Below are 21,681 nucleotides of genomic sequence, written 5' to 3'. Positions count from 1 at the left end.
GTACTCGAACACAATCTAAGTTAGTCATTTTCGGAATTGTTTTAATTTCAGTACTATTCACTAACCATAGAAGTTCTTTAAAAAAGAAGTTGTTTGCAAACTTCTGTGAATATATCTAGATACTGCCATGAACACTAGACCCTTACTTTCTGCCATATATTTTTTACAGAGTTTTATATAGCGCGAACAAGACCCTTTCGAGTTTCAGCGCGCTGTACAAGAATACCGAAAGGTAGTTCCGATTCAAACTATAGACATACACATGGTATTGGTCATGGAGGCATTAGTTACAGTAGGAAACAGTAGGAGGAGAGGAACACGGTCACTCGTAGATAATAGCCTGGGCAACACACAATCGGCGTCAGGGCGTTTCTGCAGCTATTAGTGCAAACATGGGTAGGAAATGGAAGATCAGCGCAGATCCCAGGTGGTATGGACGAAGAAGTGATGAATAGAAAGCCAAACAGGCAAGTACAAGTGTCACGCTTGGGGTGAGGGAGGTAAATCCTCAATGCGAGATGAATCTGTCAGAGTGGAGCTTTCACGTCTTTTCTGAAGATGGGTGTTGAAGGGTTGGACCTGGTCTCTGGAGGAAGAGAGTTCCAGATTTTAGGGGCAATTCCGGAAAAGGCTTGCTTGTAGGTTTTGTTGCCCAAGAAGTAGGGAGATTGTGTTTCGCAAAGATCTGTTAAAGCCAGATAAGGTCAGCGTCTGGGTCAGGGTCAGGTAAGAGAGTGTTGTGGTGAGCTTTGTGGGTCACGCAGGCAATTTTGAGGCGGATCCTAGCCTTGTGGGGGAGCCAGTTCAGTGATTGGAGGTCAGGGGTGATATGATGCCTTTTATTCGAGCCAGTGATGAGCCTTGCTGCTGCGTTGAAGGTAGCATTGATTTTTGGAAGGCCCACAAGGGTAGCATCTATCATAGTCTAATTTTGATATCACAAGTGCTTGAACCGCTTTATTGAGATCTGCAGTGGGAAGGGAAGGTTTTAGTTTATGAATGTGTGTAGTTGATGATTATCTGCTCTGGTGGAGGCACAGATATCATTTTGCATGGAGAGGGCATTGTCTAAGTTTCTTCCTAGGGATTTAGCGGAGTCAATGATGTGTGGGGTACAGTTCAAGGCAGTGAGATGTGGGAGCCAGTCTTTGATATTAGGAGCGATACTGGGTGATGAGATCAATAAGAATTTGGTTTTGAGTGCGCCAAGTTTGAGGTGGTTACGCGCCAGCGAATGTTGAGTTTTTTCAAAGTGTTATTGAGTACGCTGATGTCATCGGGCGAGGCCATTAATGTAGAGTTGAGCATCGTCAGCATACACGTGATAGGCGATGTGGGAGAGTTTGAGGATTTCCGTCAGGAGCTCCATATCCAAAACCTCTGAACAAGTTTTAACCAAACCAAGAAAAGGCACCAAAATACCCAACGACCACTGTCATAACTATGAAAGCATTCAGTGAGTACAGAGAACCATTTCCTATGGGAAGTTCCATTTCTATTAATACATTGCGCTGAAATTAAAGGATTCTCTTCTACGTTATCAGCATGTTTCTCTCTTTTTCCCTCCCGGGCTCCCAATAAAAGACCACCTTTCTGATTGCTCTCTTACGCTGGCCAGGAGATGATAGACAACTGGGCGGTTCTGGCCGGACTCCAAACATAATGTAATGTGGAGTCCTGGCACTATGATAACTACAACTTGGTGCCTATGTTTGAGACTCTACCCTCCCTTTGCACTTCAGTAGCGGGCTCTACCGGGGCCTGTCAGGACCTCCATGTACCCTAGAAGGTATGCAGCTAAAGGCGCAGCCCACCACACACTTCGTGGCCCTTGGAATGCCGCGGAGCCCTACCTGCAGTGTGATGAGGTCCTGGCGGGTGAAGGGCTCGTCCGTCAGCAGGTCTTTGAAGTTTTTGGGTTTGATGTTTAGCTGCTCAATGGCCTGAAGAAGAAGAGGGTAGGGTTAGTGCATGAAAGGTACAGGGATATCTCGTACACGAGGGGACAGCTGGAAACACATGCAGGCACTGGAGATCTCACGACTTCCCTCCTTTCTTATTTCTTGACTGCAGCACAGTGTTGTGGTGGTCCCACTTTCTCTGCTCTTACTGCAACACATGGCATTCTTAGCCTCAATAACTTAGAACTGCAACTAATCTCAGTTTTCATAAGCTTCCGGATATACATGTCTTTTGCATTGCAGAGTGATTCCAGGAACCTATGAAGGATCCGGTTAGAGCCTCACAGCGCCTTATAAATAACTGCTGTGCGCTATAAAACACAAATCAAACCAAACAGACTTCAGTGGATGTGCTGCAGGGGGCTCTACTCTTAAAACACAACTAGTTTAGAAGTGGTAACCAGTGCAGGAGGGCCACTGCCTGCGCCTCAGAGCAGCAGCACCATGACAGGCCCTTTAATGTTGGGCAGAGGACTCTAACCTGCCTGCACAGAGGAGAGTTGAGCTAACCATCACAGGAGCAGTGACTGGTAGCCAGAGCGAGAATCCCTCGATGCAAAGATGACTATCAGGACCAACCTCAGTTCTCTACAGGCTCTCTATTTATAGAGAGCCTGTAGAGAACCGAGGTTGGTTCTATTTATCTATAGAGAGCCTGTAGAGAACCGAGGTTGGTCCTAATAGTCCTCTTTGCATCGAGGGATTCTCGCTCTGGCTACCAGTCACTGCTCCTGTGATGGTTAGCTCAACTCTCCTCTGTGCAGAGAGGTTAGAGTCCTCTGCCCACCTCAGGCCTATCCAGACAACATTACAGGATGGTCATCTGTCCTACTCCTGGCCCCCGTTGCCACTGCACCTGCTCAGGCCTGTCATGGTGCTGCTGCTCTGAGGCGCAGGCAGTGGCCCTCCTGCACTGGTTGTCACTGCTAAACTAGTTGTGTTTTAAGAGTAGAGCCCCCTGCAGCACATCCACTGGAGTCGGTTTGGTTTGATTTGTGTTTTATGGAGCAGAGCGGCAGCACCCCAAAGACGAAGGACTTCAACTCACCTCGTTGGCGTAGACATTGCCTGTCGTCCTCACGGCCACGATGTGCGAGTTATTGGTGAAGACGGTGAACAGCACAGGACAGTGGTATTTACCTAGGAGGGCGAAAAGAGGGGAGTTATTAAAAAGATGGCACATTTGGGTCCTCTTTCACGTCACTCGACACTTGTTAATGTGAACACAGAAAGTGTCAAACCGACCACACAAGGGTTCAGACCTCTACCCCTCACCCACAGACACAACCACAGATCTGCCCTTCAGCTGCTGAGCAGAGGCAAAAAAGCCACCACCTCTTAGACCTGGATTCAGTGCCTGCTGCCGAGATTAGAAATAAGTGTACATGTAAGCGATTCACGCCTGGGCAGAGTCGGCACAAGCTTATATTTTTCTGAGGTCGGTAAACCAAGGACAGCTTATGCGCCTTCAAGTTGATGCCTGCAACACCGATCATTCGAGGAACAAAATGAAGCTCTGTTTATTGTGTCTGCCAAACACCATCTTTGATAAGATGCAAGGGTATGTATGAGTCGGTCGTTTCAGTAACGCAACCCTAGCCAAAAAGCCGCAAAGGACTGTACAAGGTCCAAGACAAAATGTTATTCTGGACACCTGTGCCAAATCTTTGAGGGATATATTTATTCAAATCTTTGAGGAACATCTGTTAACATTTCAACAACACAGCGCAGCGAGTGAAGCTGTTGTGCTGCGCGGCGTGAAAAGGAAAGAAGAGTAGGGCCATGTTTTCAAAGATATGGGGCATTGGAATTGGGATTGAAAGGTCTGACATTTAAGTAACAAAGGGAACCCTCACATAATCTCTCTGTTCACCCTCTATTCAACCTCTTCATCTCTCGGTTCCCTTTTCTCTAGCTTTTCCTTCGCCTGCCCTAACACGCCATTTGTCTGTGCCTCTCTCCCCCCCACATGCTTTCTCTCTGTGCCCCCACCTCGTCTTTTATATGCCCCTCCACATTTTTTTGTCTTTTCAACATTCTCTGACATCCTCACCTTCTTTCTATATCTGCTTTTTGCCCTTTTCTCTGCTCCATATTCTTCTGTTGTAATCTTTATTCTTTTCACCGCCTGTTGGCCTTTCGGTCAGCTGGTAGGCCCTCTTCTCTTACCGCTCACTCTCACTGTTCCAATCTTCTGCCTCTCCCTCTCAGGATACAGCCCTCTCCTTTCTCACCATCCTTCCCCGCTCTTTTTCACACTCTCTAGTAGTGCTACTGCTTGTGAACTCCAAGTCTATGTTCAGGAACAGAGCGATGCATCTGGCACGATCATTCATGGCACTAGGAGTAGAATTGTGAAATCAGCTTCTTATGTCGGCTGTCAAATTCTGCTTTAAATCTGTCCAGATATTTGTGAATGTTTGCTTATCACTCCAATAAGCAATACATACTAAAGAACATAAACCTATTTTGGCTTGTACTTCTGCAGCTGACTATTTAATAAATCAATCAACATCCTCAGATGTGTCCCTAAAAATGACTTTTTGTCCTGAATTTTAACCCATTGTCCTGAGTTTTTACTGGGTGGAGGGCAGTCTAGCTTTGGGCAACCCAGCCAAGATCTCAATTCCATATTTCAAACGGTAGATAACTAGGGTCTGGACTGCAAGGTGCAAGTCCACAGGAGGCAGGAACGGCTTGATTTTCCTAAGTGTGTTGAGATGGTGGTTGGCTCCCCTAGTTGCTGCACCGATGTGGTCCTGCACATTCAGGAATTTGTACAGCGTTATACCTAAAGATCTTGTGGATTAAACAACATACGGCTCTCAACTGCGATCCACAAGTTGTTTGAGCCATCCTTGAATGGGTGCGGAGTGGTCGGACTGGGCAATCAGGAGGAGTTCGGTTTTGAGAGTATTCCACGTAAGGTGATTGTGGGTTAACCATTGTTGAGTTTTCAGAAGAACACAGTTCAGAATTTTGATGTCTTCCAGTGAGGCCATTTTCATATAAAGTTGAGTGTCATCAGCATACATGCAGGAATGAATGTTTGAACATTTCAGAATTTATGTGAGGGGATCCATGAACAAGTTGAAAAGCGTGGGCGAGAGTATGGAGCCTTGAGGCACTCCAATTGAGACTGGTGTGCTGTTAGCGAGGAAATGGTTGACTTTGATTCTATGTGTTCTATTCCGTAGGAGCAAGGCAAACAAATTAAAGACTGGGACCTCTAACCCAATCTTTTTCTTCCAGAAGATCAGTCAGGTTTTGGTGTTTGACCATGTCAAATGCAGAAGATGGATCAAGAAGAATAAGTAGGGAAGGATCATTCCGGTCAAGTAGTCTCAAAGCGTCATCAACAATGTGGGTTGGCGCCGTTCTTGCCAGTTGATTACCCTACTACACAGTGCAGCTTTTAACTCGCAAAATTGAAAAGGTGAAAGGCGGAGTCAGAGCTAAAGACCCACTGCAGCAGCCTGCACACATCTCTGTGGCAGGCGCTTTTCCTTTCAGAGCAAAGTGCAACTCGATTATACCTTCAGTCATCGCGGGTTCAATCAGATCCTTGTGCTCCAGTAATGGGTAAGTATTTCTGCACTTGGGGTGTCCATCTCTCTCTTGACCTACCTTGTTAGCTGTTAAAAATACTGCACAGCCCGTATAGAAAAAACAAACATATCACATCAACAATCCGAGCCACCAGCATCCAAGAAAGCTTCCCTTCTGCAGCACAAACGCCTGTCCTGTACACTGTGTAAAACAGAGTGCATTTCTTGTTGGAACCACTTCCTCTTGGTTCGAGGCCCCCTGGCCTTGCTATCCCCTTCGGTGTGTATATACACTGGGGCTGAGCAGGTCATTTCTATTCAAAAGAAACACGTCTACGTGTGCAGCAAATTTTACTTTGAGCTGCCCCAACTCACTATTTTATCCTTCTGATGGCGATAAAACGACTGATTTTCAATTGGTTGATAGGGGCAGACCTCAAGCAAGCGCCAAAATACACATCAGTTGCTTAATGTGAGGAAAGCCAAGGGTCCCTTCCGTCTACTCCAGACTGCCACCATCAAGAGCCCACGTCGATGCCTGGCTGCCCTGTGAGAAGCCTGTAGATGTGCAATGCGAGCACCAGGAGTCCCTAGGCCCTGCATTCTCCAGTCAAGGGGTCCCTCCAACTACACCCACTCCCGCCCTCAGTCACCCACGTCTGGTGCCAAGCTGACCCTGATGAGCCTGTAGACGTGCTATGCGTGCAGCAGGGGTCCACAGGCCCATAGGTCTACACCCACTCCCACCCTTAATCTCTCACACCAGATGCTGGCTGCCCCCGATGACATTATAGACTTGCTATGCGTGCACCATGCGTCCACAAGCCACTTCATTCCTGAGCCTGACCCTAGTCAAGTCCAAGGTGAACCTGCAACCAGTGCGGGGCAGCCGCTTGGAGCACAAGGTGAACGCACAGGGTGGATGTTTACAGCACATGACAGAGCCCTCAAATGATATGGAGGGCCCAGTCAAAGAACATCTTGGGGTCCCTCAAAGGATATGGCTTGCCCCTCCAAGGACACGGTGGGCGCTTCAAAGAACAGGATGGGTCCCTTGAAGGGCATGGTGGGTGTTTGGAGCACATGGTCAGGGTTTAGAACATAGAATGGGTGCTTACAGCTCCAGGCGAGAGGTCAGACTCATGGGCAGAGGATCAGAGCACGGGGTGGCTGTGTAGACAATAAGGTGGGCGCCAAGAGGACAGGACGGATGCTCAGAGAATGGATCCAGGTGTTCAGAGCACAGGGCGGGTGTTCAGAGCATGAGCCAATATTTAGAGCACGGGATAGGAGCTTACAACGGTATGCAGTCATAATATCGATTTTTTTTTTTTTATTATCGACACGCGGATATCGAGTTTTGAATATCATAGGTACCGAATATCGAAGTCAAGAATATCGGTGACCAGAATATCGACCTTAAGGTAAGTAATATCTTTTTTAATATCAAACTAAGTAATTTAATTAGCAAAAATATTGTTGTTAATAATATCGATATTAATATTCGTTTTATGTATTTTAGTATGTATTTTATATGTATGTGTTGCAATTTTTTGCAATGTTTTTTAGTTGTTTTTAAATATGTATTAAATGTTTATTAATTAGTAATAACTTTAAGTACATTTTGCTTTTGAGTATCAGAGCGGGTTGTGAGTTTATAGGGGAATAGGGTAGAAAGTAATTTGATTAATTTATATTTTTTATTAAATTTGTAATGATTATAAAATTGTTAATTCATTATTAATTGGTAATACTTTTTTTATTAATTGATTAATTATATTAATAATATTTATTTATTTTACCTATTATTGTTAATTAATTTGTTAATTATTAATTGCCAATTCATTTTTATTAATTGCTTAATTGATAATTAAACTAAATGTGTTATTTTGTGTGTGTAGCGGGTTTATAGGGGAATAGGGTGCGAAGTAATTATTATAATTAAGTACATTTTAATGTGTATTAATTGGTATTGATTATTAATTTATTTAATTCACTGGTAATTTATTATTAATTGATTATGCAATTAATTGTGTTATCTTTTTGTGTAGTGGGTTGTGCATTTATAGGGGAATAGGGTGGGAAGTAAGTATTTATTTAATTTTAATGGTAGTTATTATTAATATTTGTCAATTAATCGTTTTTTTATTGAATTAATAAGTATGTTAATTTCTACCCCTACGCTATCCAATACTTTCCCTACTGTTGCACTCACTGGCATGGGAATAGTAATTTTTACCCCTACGCTATACAACACTTTCCCTACTGTTGCACTCACTGTAGTGGGAATAGTAATTTTTACCCCTACGCTATCCAATACTTTCCCTACTGTTGCACTCACTGTAGTGGGAATAGTAATTTTTACCCCTACGCTATCCAACACTTTCCCTACTGTTGCACTCACTGTAGTGGGAATAGTAATTTTAACCTCTACGCTATCCAACACTTTCCCTACTGTTGCACTGTTTGGAGTTAGAATAGTAATTTTATTCCCTCCATTATCTAATATATTTTTTATTTTTTTGTTAATGTAGTATTCAATTAATGCAAAAAATATTACAATTTTTAATTTGTTATATATATATATTTATTAAATTTGTATTTATATTATTGTTTTATGTGTAGAGATGTATTTGTAATTTATAAGATGTTTTAATAATTTAAAAGTTATTAAAATAATTATGAAAACATTAAGTACATATATATGATATATTATATGTATATGTTTAATTTATTTTTACATTTTATATATATTGGTTATAATTTTTATACATTTTAAAATATGTTTAACTGTTGATTTTAATTTACTTTATTTTACATTATGTTTGTAACTAAAAAAAAAAACGATATTTTTAACGATATTTTTGACATCGATATCATTTTTTCGATACTTTTGTACTTACCATAATGTTGATAGGATGTCGATATGCTTGACTTCGATATATTTGCGTCAATACGGACTCTCGATATTCGGTCAGTGATTCGCTTACAACAAAAGACGGACTCTGAGGACAGGGCGGGTGCTCGAGGACAGGCGAATGTTTAGAGCACAGGATGGGCGCTCAGAGGACAAGGCGGTCGCTCAAAGGACGAGGTGGCCGCAGAGCATAGGCTGTATGTTTGGAGCTTGGGGTGGGAGTCCTCAGGGTACATGGCAAGCGCATAAAACACACAGCAGAGGCTCACAGCACAGAATGAAGGCTTGAATACATACTAAGCGCTCACAGGCAGGTGCTTGAAACACACAGCAGAGGCTCACAGCACAAAATGGAGGCTTGAATACATACTAAGCGCTCACAGGCAGGTGCATTTAATATACAGCAGAGGCTCACAGCACAGAATGGAGGCTTGAATACATACTAAGCTCTTAGAGGCAGGTGCTTAAAACACACAGCAGAGGCTCACAGCACAAAATGGAGGCTTGAATACATACTAAGCGCTCAGAGGCAGGTGCATTTAATACACAACAGAGGCTCACAGCACAGAATGAAGGCTTGAATACATACTAAGCGCTCAGAGGCAGGTGCTTAAAACACAGTAGAGGCTCACAGCACAGAATGAAGGCTTGAATACATACTAAGCGCTCAGAGGCAGGTGCTTAAAACACAAAGAAAGAGGCTCACAGCACAAAATGGAGGCTTGAATACATACAGAGCGCTCACAGGCAGGTGCTTAAAACACACAGCAGAGGCTCACAGCACAAAATGGAGGCTTGAATACAAACTAAGCGCTCACAGGCAAGTGCATTTAATACACAGCAGAGGCTCACAGCACAGAATGAAGGCTTGAATACATACTAAGCGCTCACAGGCAGGTGCATTTACTATACAGCAGAGGCTCACAGCACAGAATGGAGGCTTGAATACATACTAAGCTCTTAGAGGCAGGTGCTTAAAACACACAGCAGAGGCTCACAGCACAAAATGGAGGCTTGAATACATACTAAGCGCTCAGAGGCAGGTGCATTTAATACACAACAGAGGCTCACAGCACAGAATGAAGGCTTGAATACATACTAAGCGCTCAGAGGCAGGTGCTTAAAACACAGTAGAGGCTCACAGCACAGAATGAAGGCTTGAATACATACTAAGCGCTCAGAGGCAGGTGCTTAAAACACAAAGAAAGAGGCTCACAGCACAAAATGGAGGCTTGAATACATACAGAGCGCTCACAGGCAGGTGCTTAAAACACACAGCAGAGGCTCACAGCACAAAATGGAGGCTTGAATACAAACTAAGCGCTCACAGGCAAGTGCATTTAATACACAGCAGAGGCTCACAGCACAGAATGAAGGCTTGAATACATACTAAGCGCTCAGAGGCAGGTGCTTAAAACACAAAGAAAGAGGCTCACAGCACAAAATGGAGGCTTGAATACATACAGATCGCTCACAGGCAGGTGCTTAAAACACACAGCAGAGGCTCACAGCACAGAATGAAGGCTTGAATACAAACTAAGCGCTCACAGGCAAGTGCATTTAATACACAGCAGAGGCTCACAGCACAGAATGAAGGCTTGAATACATACTAAGCGCTCAGAGGCAGGTGCTTAAAACACACAGCAGAGGCTCACAGCACAGAATGAAGGCTTGAATACATACACATCGCTCAGAGGCAGGTGCTTAAAACACACAGCAGAGGCTCACAGCACAGAATGAAGGCTTGAATACATACAGATCGCTCAGAGGCAGGTGCTTAAAACACACAGCAGAGGCTCACAGCACAGAATGAAGGCTTGAATTCATACCAAGCGCTCAGAGGCGGGTGCTTAAAACACACAGCAGAGGCTCACAGCACAGAATGAAGGCTTGAATACATACTAAGGGCTCAGAGGCAGGTGCTTAAAACACACAGCAGAGGCTCACAGCACAGAATGAAGGCTTGAATACATACAGATCGCTCAGAGGCAGGTGCTTAAAACACACAGCAGAGGCTCACAGCACAGAATGAAGGCTTGAATACATACAGATCGCTCAGAGGCAGGTGCTTAAAACACACAGCAGAGGCTAACATCACAGAATAAAGGCTTGAATTCATACCAAGCGCTCAGAGGCGGGTGCTTAAAACACACAGCAGAGGCTCACAGCACAGAATGAAGGCTTGAATACATACTAAGGGCTCAGAGGCAGGTGCTTAAAACACACAGCAGAGGCTCACAGCACAGAATGAAGGCTTGAATACATACTAAGGGCTCAGAGGCAGGTGCTTAAAACACACAGCAGAGGCTCACAGCACAGAATGAAGGCTTGAATACATACAGATCGCTCAGAGGCAGGTGCTTAAAACACACAGCAGAGGCTCACAGCACAGAATGAAGGCTTGAATACATACAGATCGCTCAGAGGCAGGTGCTTAAAACACACAGCAGAGGCTAACATCACAGAATAAAGGCTTGAATTCATACCAAGCGCTCAGAGGCGGGTGCTTAAAACACACAGCAGAGGCTCACAGCACAGAATGAAGGCTTGAATACATACTAAGGGCTCAGAGGCAGGTGCTTAAAACACACAGCAGAGGCTCACAGCACAGAATGAAGGCTTGAATACATACTAAGGGCTCACAGGGCTACTGACCCTTAGTGTGCTCACCCCACATGGGGGAGTGGGCGCAATCCCTAACACTGATTGGAGAGTGCGTCCCATCTGCATGATGGCGGTCACTGAAGAGTGGGCTTCACCTCGCGTCCTGCACCTGAGGGGTGGGGTTGGCAGAGGTGAGCACATATTCTGGGCTGTTCACTACCTGTCCTCCCGACGAAAGGGAAGGGAGACGGGAAGGGGCCTGCTCCTGATAGTAGGAGAGGCGGGGTCGCGTTACAATGGCGACAAGGCCTTTGAAGCTTCCCTGCCACAGATGGCTCTTCCTGACCTGGGGGAGGTGTGACCACCTCCGCCCACGAAAGGCTTGGTTTCTGGGCCCAGGGAGCGAAAGCTCCCACCTCAGGGTCCAGAAACGGGTGTTTACCAGTCAGAGAACGCTCCAGAGCCTGGTCATATTTCAGGAGGTATTTCTAGGATGCCCTCTGAGTGCATGGTTTAATAAATCCAACGCTGGCATCAGCGTGGGTTTATTATGCTGAGAAGTTTGCTACCAAAATTCCTATATTTCAGTAAAGCCATTATGGTGCTGTGAAGTTTGCAATCACAAACTTCCAGACCATATACTCTTTATGGCTTTACTGCACTTACAATGTCTAAGAATGGACGTAGACACAGTAGGGGTACAGGGCTCATGCACCTGTACCCTGACCAGTGGTATAGTGCACCCAGCTAGAGGGGTGTCTTTCCGATACCATAGGCAGTGGGTTGCAGGCATGGCACACAGGTTATGTGTTAACCAAATTTGGATAAATTAAGACATTCGCACTCCCTTGTGTATTGAATGCTTTAAATAGAGTCATCCATGTTTTGGTGCGGATGGGTTTCGTCACCTGGGCACGAGACGTTCAATAACTAAGTCCGAATCTTTTTTCTGAAAAACGCTTTACCACGTGCGTGAGCGTCTACTTGTAAGCTCACTTTTGGCAACAACACCCAGGTATTCTCATAGGGAGAACGCTCTTATAAAATGTGACTGTTTGTGATACGTTCTACCTTTTTTAAGGAAAAAGCCCCCCGACGACGGACTCAGCCCGATTTACATAGGGCGTGTTGTCCAAAGAATCTTCTAATGCAAATACAGTAAAGCTTTAATGTGATTACTATCATTGAATATAAACGACAAGACAAACAAAGAAGAATAAATAAATAAAAAATGTGTCACTTCTGGATTACTGTTTAAATTTATTGAAGTTCAATCGAGTGCGAGCAGATTGGGGACGTTTTTCACGGTTTCAAAAAAACGCTCCGGACACAGGTATGTGTTCCATGTCAACTTCACTTTTCTCTGTACCAAAACACGCAGCCTGCAATGGCAGTGAGTGTGTGTTAAGGTACAGGACCTCTAAGGGTAGCACAATATGTGCTGCAGCCCTTAGAGGCCTTAAATGGGCACGGTGCCCATTGTACCTTTTACAAGGGACTAACATGTGGCCAGAGGCGCCAACTGGGGGCACAAAAGTCCAGTTTTGGAAAAGAACACAGGCCCTGCAAACCTGATTGGCAGGGAACCAGGGCACATCAAGTCGAAGTACACCAGTAATCTGGCAAAGTGGGAGGGTTACTGCAACAGAACACCAGCTTCCTACACACGCCCACTATGAAAGCGTTACAAAATATCTGCCAAGGTGAAAAGATCTATTTAAGGGTACTCAAGAGGGTCCTTCCTCAATTTCTAGGACCGCCCCAAAGCTCAACAGGGAAACTGGAAATGCTCTTGTAGGTTTTGGGTGGGCTGCATTGGGAACACGTGATATGCAAAGTAGGAGGGATGGCAGTATTGGCAATATTTTAGAGATCACCCGCGTCTTCTGCGTCCATAAAATGGCTGCTTAATATCGCTTATTACTGGATACAAGTTTTCTCCAACGTCTAAGTACCACAAGCTCAGCAGATACAATGTCTGAATCCAATGAAACAGGGCAGTGATGGAGCTGAAAGCCCATCCACTTCTGCAATTAACATTTCTAGATCTCTGGGGGCCCTTTCGCTCCTGGAAAGCAAAACCACTAAAAGCAGCAGATTTGTAATTAAACACAAGGGCTCGTTTTTCACAAGACACAACTGCGCTGCGGGAATTCACTTTATTTTTAATTCAATGGCCATTTATTTGTAAAAGGGATAATGTCAGTATTTAATAGTCCTAAAAGCAAAGTCGTTAGTATTGGTCATACTTATTTTCCCACCCCTGAGGCGGAAGCCGGGGGCTCTTTTGCGCTCTTGCCCTTACGAGTGACTCTTTTCTATTGCTTGTTATTGACTACAAATAACCTGTGATTAATTGCATTGCGTGTTATTGACTACGAATAACTTGCTGTAAAAACTGATTTTTAAATACTGTATATATTTTAATGGACAGCTTTTAATCAGTCCTACCGTGGTGCGAGATTGACGGCGTCCACGGCTGCCCCCCTCCCGTCCAGCTGATCGAGCGCCGCTATTATCGGGCGCTAGGCACTCAATTCACTTTAGGCGCCATCTTGGGTAGGGGAAGGATCGCGGTCTAGACGATCGCTTATCCCACCCTTCTCCCTCCCCTCACAATGGATAAAAACAGCAGACCCGCCCGTCCGCGCAGCGGGCGGGCGCAGCGGGCGCGCCAAAGGCGGGCCCGTCTGCGCCCGTCCGCGACAGGACGGGACCAGGGGCCACCCCCCCTGCTCAAAGCGGAATAGACTGCAGTACACTCAGGCAGTATGATGTCATCTCATTAAAAAACTTAATGCCATTAATTGATGACAACTGCCGGCACTATATCCATCCTAACACTATTACTGGAACTTGCTCCCACTGCAAGTTCTCACTTTCTAGCCATGAAGGCAACTTGCACCCTGCCAAAACTTATAAAATGTTCCTGTTAAACTGTCGGTCACTTACCAAACATGCAGTACAAATGTCACTTCTTTTAGAAGAGACTAGCCCTGACGCTATATTTCTGACAGAAACGTGGCTAAAAGATGCGTCTGATCCAGACATTATTTCTCTCATGCAACTGGGATATGCATTGCAGAGGGTGGACAGGCCAGAAGGTAGAGGAGGAGGCTTAGGTATTCTCCACAAAAACCATTACCTCTGTAGGACCACTCCGGCCACTATCTCCAATTGTGAGAGTATGTTTTTCACACTGGAGTTCTCACCTACAGTTTCATTCTCTGGCGCCCTTATTTATCGCCCCCCTAATCAATTGGGAGAATTCCTGGACTCACTCCATTCTACTATCGCGGAGTCGGTAGTTAACAAACCCTACTTTTCTCTATTAGGAGACATCAATATTCATCTAGATGACCCTAATAACTCCTCGGCCAAGGCGCTTCTGGACAGTCTGGCGGCTCTCCAGATTGTACAGAAGGGCTTTGAACCCACACATGAAAAGGGCCATCTTTTAGATGGGATCTTCAGTAATGACCATAGATTGGAGGTAGGGACCCCCTTGCCCCTCACATGGACGGATCACTTTTTGATACCTCTACAGTGGATGCCGGCCATGCCACTCCAGGCCCCCCATCGCACCACCATATTAGGTAGAGATTGGTCGAAAATCTCCTCGGATCAATGGGCCAACTCTCTCTCCTCGGCTCCCTCCCAAAGTGAAACAGACCCGACTTCTCAGTATGAGAATTACATTAATTGGATGCATGCTTCCCTGGATTCTATCGCACCCATTAAAGCCCTTAAAGAAAAGACCAAATCTAAGGCATCACCGTGGTACTCCCCCCAACTCAAAGAATTAACCAGCATTGGAAATGCAATAGGTCTCGCAGTAGTAAAGTTTGAGCTATAGGTGTTATTTATTTTTTTGTTTTTTATTTATGTGTTGTTTTTTCTAAATAGCGAAATTAATAGCTTTCTTCTTTACAAAGCCAATAGTTATAATTTTTGTAAATGTGACACCTCTAGCATTTGTAAAGCAACATGTTTTGTATTAACGGGACTTATATGTGACTTATATGTATTGAAATAAAAAAAATCAATGGCTTTAAAAAAAATGTAATAATTAATACGTAAATAAAATGGATTTTATTTTATATTGCCAATAGCTTAAAGTTTATTAAATATATTTAGTTTAAGATGCTGTGGTTGCGCTGAGTGAGGGTGAGTGAGGGTGAGGGTGAGTGAGGGTGAGGGTGAGTGAGGGTGAGGGTGGGTGAGGGTGGGTGAGGGTGGGTGAGGGTGGGTGAGGGTGGGTGAGGGTGGGTGAGGGTGAGTGAGGGTGAGTGAGGGTGAGTGAGGGTGAGTGAGGGTGAGTGAGGGTGAGTGAGGGTGAGTGAGGGTGAGTGAGGGTGAGTGAGGGTGAGTGAGGGTGAGTGAGGGTGAGTGAGGGTGAGTGAGGGTGAGTGAGGGTGAGTGAGGGTGAGTGAGGGTGAGTGAGGGTGAGGGTGGGTGAGGGTGGGTGAGGGGTTGAGGGTGAGTGAGGGGTTGAGGGTGAGTGAGGGTGAGGGTGGGTGAGGGTGAGTGAGGGTGAGGGGTTGAGGGTGAGTGAGGGTGAGGGGTTGAGGGTGAGTGAGGGGTTGAGGGTGAGGGGTTGAGGGTGAGTGAGGGTGAGTGAGGGTGAGGGGTTGAGGGTGAGTGAGGGTGAGGGTGAGTGAGTGTGAGTGAGGGTGAGGGGTTGAGGGTGAGTGAGGGTGAGGTGTTGAGGGTGGGTGAGGGTGAGTGAGGGTGAGGGTGAGTGAGGGGTTGAGGGTGAGTGAGGGGTTGAGGGTGAGTGAGGGGTTGAGGGTGGGTGAGTGAGGGTGAGTGAGGGTGGGTGAGGGTGAGTGAGGGTGAGTGAGGGTGAGTGAGGGTGGGTGAGTGAGGGTGAGTGAGGGTGAGTGAGGGTGAGTGAGGGTGAGTGAGGGTGAGTGAGGGTGAGTGAGGGTGAGTGAGGGTGAGTGAGTGAGGGTGAGTGAGGGTGAGTGAGGGTGAGTGAGGGTGAGTGAGGGTGAGTGAGGGTGAGTGAGGGTGAGTGAGGGTGAGTGAGGGTGAGTGAGGGTGAGTGAGGGTGAGTGAGGGTGAGTGAGGGTGAGTGAGGGTGAGTGAGGGTGAGTGAGGGTGAGTGAGGGTGAGTGAGGGTGAGTGAGGGTGAGTGAGGGTGAGTGAGTGAGGGTGAGTGAGGGTGAGTGAGGGTGAGTGAGGGTGAGTGAGGGTGAGTGAGGGGGAGTGAGGGTGAGTGAGGGGGAGTGAGGGGGAGTGAGGGTGAGTGAGGGGGAGTGAGGGTGAGTGAGGGTGAGGGGTTGGGGGTGGGTGAGGGTGAGGGTGGGTGAGGGTGAGTGAGGGTGAGGGGTTGAGGGTGAGTGAGGGTGAGGGGTTGAGGGTGAGTAAGGGTGAGGGTGAGTGAGGGTGAGGGATTGAGGGTGAGGGGTTGAGGGTGAGTGAGGGTGAGGGGTTGAAGGTGAGTGAGGGTGAGGGGTTGAAGGTGAGTGAGGGTGAGGGGTTGAGGGTGAGTGAGGGTGAGTGAGAGTGAGGGTGAGTGAGGGGTTGAGGGTGAGGGGTTGAGGGTGAGTGAGGGTGAGGGGTTGAGGGTGAGTGAGGGTGAGGGGTTGAGGGTGAGTGAGGGTGAGGGTGAGTGAGGGTGAGGGTGAGGGGTTGAGGGTGAGGGGTTGAGGGTGAGTGAGGGTGAGGGGTTGAGGGTGAGTGAGGGTGAGGGGTTGAGGGTGAGTGAGGGTAAGTGAGGGTGAGGGGTTGAGGGGGAGGGGTCGTGGGGGAGGGGTTGAGGGTGAGTGAGGGTGAGGGGTTGAGGGGTTGAGGGTGAGTGAGGGTGAGGGGTTGAGGGTGAGTGAGGGTGAGGGGTTGATGGTGAGTGAGGGTGAGGGGTTGAGGGTGAGTGAGGGTGAGGGGTTGAGGGTGAGTGAGGATGAGTGAGAGTGAGGGTGAGTGAGGGGTTGAGGGTGAGGGGTTGAGGGTGAGTGAGGGTGAGGTGTTGAGGGTGAGTGAGGGTGAGGGTGAGTGAGGGTGAGGGGTTGAGGGTGAGTGAGTGAGGGGTTGAGGGTGAGTGAGGGTGAGTGAGGGTGAGTGAGGGTGAGGGTGAGGGGTTGAGGGTGAGGGGTTGAGGGTGAGGGGTTGAGGGTGAGTGAGGGTGAGGGGTTGAGGGTGAGGGGTTCTCCATTTGAATGCAAAAATAAAAGAAACATTCTATCCTTTCAATGAAAGGTTTGGGTAAATTCACGGGCCATGAGTGTATTTGTTACTGCAGCAAAAATGTTTGTGAAATCAGAGTAGTCTCCATAAGATTGTGTACTTCATGGCAGAATCTATCAAGACTTGGGAGCAACCACTGTAAGTTGACTATTTTTTTTTGTGTTTTTGTCATTTTCTGGGGAACTATTAAAGCCACGTTTTGCCTCTAGAGAGGATGTCTGTTTCCTTTAAAGATGAATTAACAGCACAGTCAAGTTAATCATTCTGCCCAACAGTAGCCACCACTGAAAATGCATGATTTTAAACTGTGTGTGGCTTGGAATATTGACCTTCATATACAGCTGTTTTAGCTGACAAAGTAAGACTGATGTGGGGCTTACTATACCCGTTTACATCATACATCCAACATTTATTTCTAGTAGTTTAAACACGAGAAAGAAAAACTTCTTACACGTACAGTGAAATAATTTGTTGTAAGCAAAAGTATTTTATAGCAGAGAAAATACATTTTCTACTTTCCTTTTGATAAAGCCTTACTCTAGTCAAAGTAGACGTCAATGCCCAGCATGCTCACTGTGCAGAGTACTGGAATGCGTGTTTGCACGAAAAAACGTGTTAATTTTATACGAGTACAGATAATGAAAAACAAAAATAGCAAAATATAGGACATAACACCGTACCCATATCCACCTTAAACGGACAACACAGCACTGTATAGTTTCTACGCAAACAAAATTATACACAAATGAAAAAACGCGCTCAACTGTAATTTTCGTGGTTCTGTTTCAGAAATGTGCCCTTTATTGAAAAGACGTGTTCAGTGATACAGATATTACCCTTTAGCAAAAAGCTCAAGAAAAAAAAAAAAAAAAGAAAGCAGAAACTATTCGTAGCTTCAAAAGGGTACACCATTATTTAAAATAAAAAGTATAGCGGGTGTAAAAATAGTAACGCCCTGCCTGAAGACGGGCTTCTGAGGCCTCAGAGATACAGACACAAGCCCTAATCACTCGAGTGAGGTCCGTAATCACCAAAGAACAGGAAGCTTTGGGCGGCTCCTCGTAAGTTACTGACTCCTACATATAAGGGCGAGGCATCTATAAACAAGCACTGCCGAAGCCAACCATGCTGGGGCTTTTACTGTGGTCGTTGTCTCTTTAATGAAACCAGTACAGCGTGTGGTCAAGAGACAACAAGACGGAGGGAAGAGAGGGGAGGGGGGAGGAGAAATGCGACACGGCGGGAAGGGGAGGGGCGGAGCGGGTAAAATAAACAAAAAACAAGACGGAGGGAAGAGAGGGGAGGGGGGAGGAGAAATGCGACGCGCTCAACTGTAATTTTCGTGGTACTGTTTCAGAAATGTGCCCTTTATTGAAAAGACGTGTTCAGTGATACAGATATTACCCTTTAGCAAAAAGCTCAAGTAAAAAAAAAAAAAAAGAAAGCAGAAACTATTCATAGCTTCAAGAGGGTACACCATTATTTAAAATAAAAAGTATAGCGGGTGTAAAAATAGTAACGCCCTGCCTGAAGACGGGCTTCTGAGGCCTCAGAGATACAGACACAAGCCCTAATCACTCGAGTGAGGTCCGTAATCACCAAAGAACAGGAAGCTTTGGGCGGCTCCTCGTAAGTTACTGACTCCTACATATAAGGGCGAGGCATCTATAAACAAGCACTGCCGAAGCCAACCATGCTGGGGCTTTTACTGTGGTCGTTGTCTCTTTAATGAAACCAGTACAGCGTGTGGTCAAGAGACAACAAGACGGAGGGAAGAGAGGGGAGGGGGGAGGAGAAATGCGACACGGCGGGAAGGGGAGGGGGCGGAGCGGGTAAAACAAGACGGACGTGCACGCGCTTTTAAGCTCAATGCGCATGCGCATTGAGCTTAAAAGTCACGGGCACTGCAAGGAATCGCCACGATTCCTTGCAGTGGATAAAGAGTGGATAAGCACCCATAGTCTCGCTTGCTCGATGCGCATGCGCATCGACAGGCGAGACCTAAAAAGGGTATGTAGGAAGCTTGAAAGGAATTGGAGAATCTCTAGTAGCGATATAGACAAAACCATTCATCTTGAAGCCATCAAAAAATATAAAACAGAAATTAGATGCACCAAAGCCTTGTACTTCGAGGAAAAAAATGCTACTGCTTCCAACTCATCTAGAGAAATCTTTCAAATAGCTAAATTTTTCATTGATATCCCCCCGACTCCCACTGACCCTAGCTAAGCCCAGACTCGCTGCGATAGTCAAGCGGAATATTTCCATGATAAAATACAGAAAATCGCATCGGCTTTTAACGCTCCCAATCTCATTCAGGACGAAGGAATTATTTTACCTAGTACCGTGACTCACAAACTAGATGAGTTTCCGCTGCTTGATGAGGAAGCTCTCGAGGCTCTCATGCTGAAAATTAAATCTGGGTCTCCCACGGATCCTGCTCCCCCCTGTCAGCTACTAAAGGTCAAGGACTCCATCAAACCGGTTATCCTCAATATTCTGAATGCCTCTATCACTACGGGTTCAGTACCCACGGCTTGGAAACAGGCACAAGTTAGGGCATTACTGAAAAAACCTACCTTGGACCCTGAGAACATGGCCAATTACCGACCTATTTCTCTTCTTCCGTGGGTCAGTAAACTTTTAGAAAAACATATTAATGCATCTATCACTCAATTCCTAGAAAACTATCATTTACTTCATGATTCCCAAGCAGGCTTCCGTCCTAAGTTAGGAACTGAGGCGGCTCTTTTGGCGGTAACCGAGCGGGCTAGGAAACAAATGGATCAAGGCGGCACTACGGCAATCATGCTGCTCGACCTTAGTGCCGCCTTCGACACTGTTAACACCAGCATCCTTCTACTTCGCCTCCACCAAATGGGAATTTCTGGGAAAGCTATGCACTGGCTCCAGTCTTTTCTGGAAAATCGCTCATTCGAGGTTGTTGAGGGCACCACCCACTCAAAAACCTGGCCTTTGGCTCAAGGCGTGCCGCAGGGCTCTGCCTTGAGCCCTACCCTTTTTAATATTTATATGCAGCCTCTTGCTGACATAGTGCACTCATTCGGCGTAGGCATAGTGACCTACGCCGACGATACACAATTAGTTGTGTCTATAAATCAATCTGACTCCTCCCGTTTGAACCTAAGTAACTGCCTGGTAGAGGTTGCCCAGTGGATGGCTGCCTCACATTTGAAATTAAATGGCGAAAAAACGGAGCTCATGATGTTAGGTAATCCAACCATCCCTAGCCCTATGACGGATTGGCCCCCATGTATGGGCCCCCCGCCCCAACCAAAACCCCATATAAAGAGCTTGGGCATATGGCTGGATGCAAATCTCAGCTTTTTGCAACAAGCCACCATTCTGTCCGCCACTTGTTTTGGGCTCATGCGTATGTTGAGGAAAGTGCTGCCTCTTCTCCCTTTTGAAGCCCGCAGAATAATGGTGCAAGCCATTATACTGTCCCGGTTGGACTATGGGAACTCCCTATATTTAGGGGCTCCCATCGCCACAACAAGAAAGATGCAGGTGGCCCAAAACGCTGCCGCTCGTCTTTTACTGGGTCTAAATCAACGGGAATCGGGCACAGTGGCTCTGAGGAAGCTGCATTGGCTTCCCATTAAAGCCAGAGTGCTATTCAAATCCATGTGTATTATGCACAAAGCCATGTGGAAGACCGCTCCAACTATGATCTGTTCCTTGGCTAACCCCTACCTCCCCCACAGAGCTTTGCGATCTAGCACAGCTTCCTTAGCTACTGTTAACAAAATCAGACGCACCAGATGGGGCGGACGCTCCTTTTCTTGGAACGCCGCAAAATCATGGAACTCCTTGCCCATTTCCCTTCGCAGCGAACCCAACCTTTTAAAATTTCGGAAGGAACTAAAAACCTACTTATTCGCTTAATTTTCCTCATTCTTAACTGTATGTTCTTCTAACTCACTTTATTTTTTACAGTCTGACTATACACAGCGCTACGAGGCCTCTGGGTTGTTTGCGCTTTATAAAACCCAAATAATAATAATAATAATAATAATAATAATAATAATGTCAAGAAAATCCTTCCAAGCGGCTGAGAGTTCCACAGCCTTCTGGCTTTTTTATTTCTCCAATAGGTCAGACCCTTTCAGAATAAATACAGAAGCCAGCAGCTTTGTTACATCTCACACTACAACAGTCCACTGAAAGCGACCCCCTCTCCCAGGGCCTGTTTTAACAATGGTGTCGCATTGTGCGACTATGCCAGACTCATACTAGACATCCCGCGTAAATACCACATCTCCAGTCACCTGAAAAAACTCCACTGGCTCCCAGTCAATCAGAGGATTACTTTCCGCCTCCTAACCCACGCACACAAAGCACTTTACGAACTTGGACCCGATTGCCTCAACACACGACTCTCCTTCTACACCCCCCCCCCCGCCAGCTACGATCCTCCAACCAAGCCCTTGCTACCGTA

The 21,681-nt window shown here is 46.2% G+C and overlaps 1 protein-coding gene across 2 annotated transcripts in view; it reads right to left on the bottom strand.

Moving 5' to 3' along the window:
- Positions 1-21,681, bottom strand: part of PPIL2 (peptidylprolyl isomerase like 2) — a 365,149-nt gene that overhangs the window by 242,313 nt on the left and 101,155 nt on the right. For both annotated transcript variants that reach the window (XM_086942651.1, XM_086942650.1), the window contains exons 7-8: positions 3,010-3,101; positions 1,854-1,943 (exon numbers count right to left, since the gene is read on the bottom strand). In XM_086942651.1, the coding sequence (XP_086798777.1) occupies positions 1,854-1,943; positions 3,010-3,101 (182 nt within the window). The remainder of the gene's footprint in view (positions 1-1,853; positions 1,944-3,009; positions 3,102-21,681) is intronic.

This window comes from Lissotriton vulgaris, chromosome 11 (assembly GCF_964263255.1).
Source record: "Lissotriton vulgaris chromosome 11, aLisVul1.2, whole genome shotgun sequence".
Classification (NCBI taxonomy): domain Eukaryota; kingdom Metazoa; phylum Chordata; class Amphibia; order Caudata; family Salamandridae; genus Lissotriton; species Lissotriton vulgaris.
Note: the sequence above shows the minus strand (reverse complement) of the source record. Positions and strands in the feature narration are given on the sequence as shown.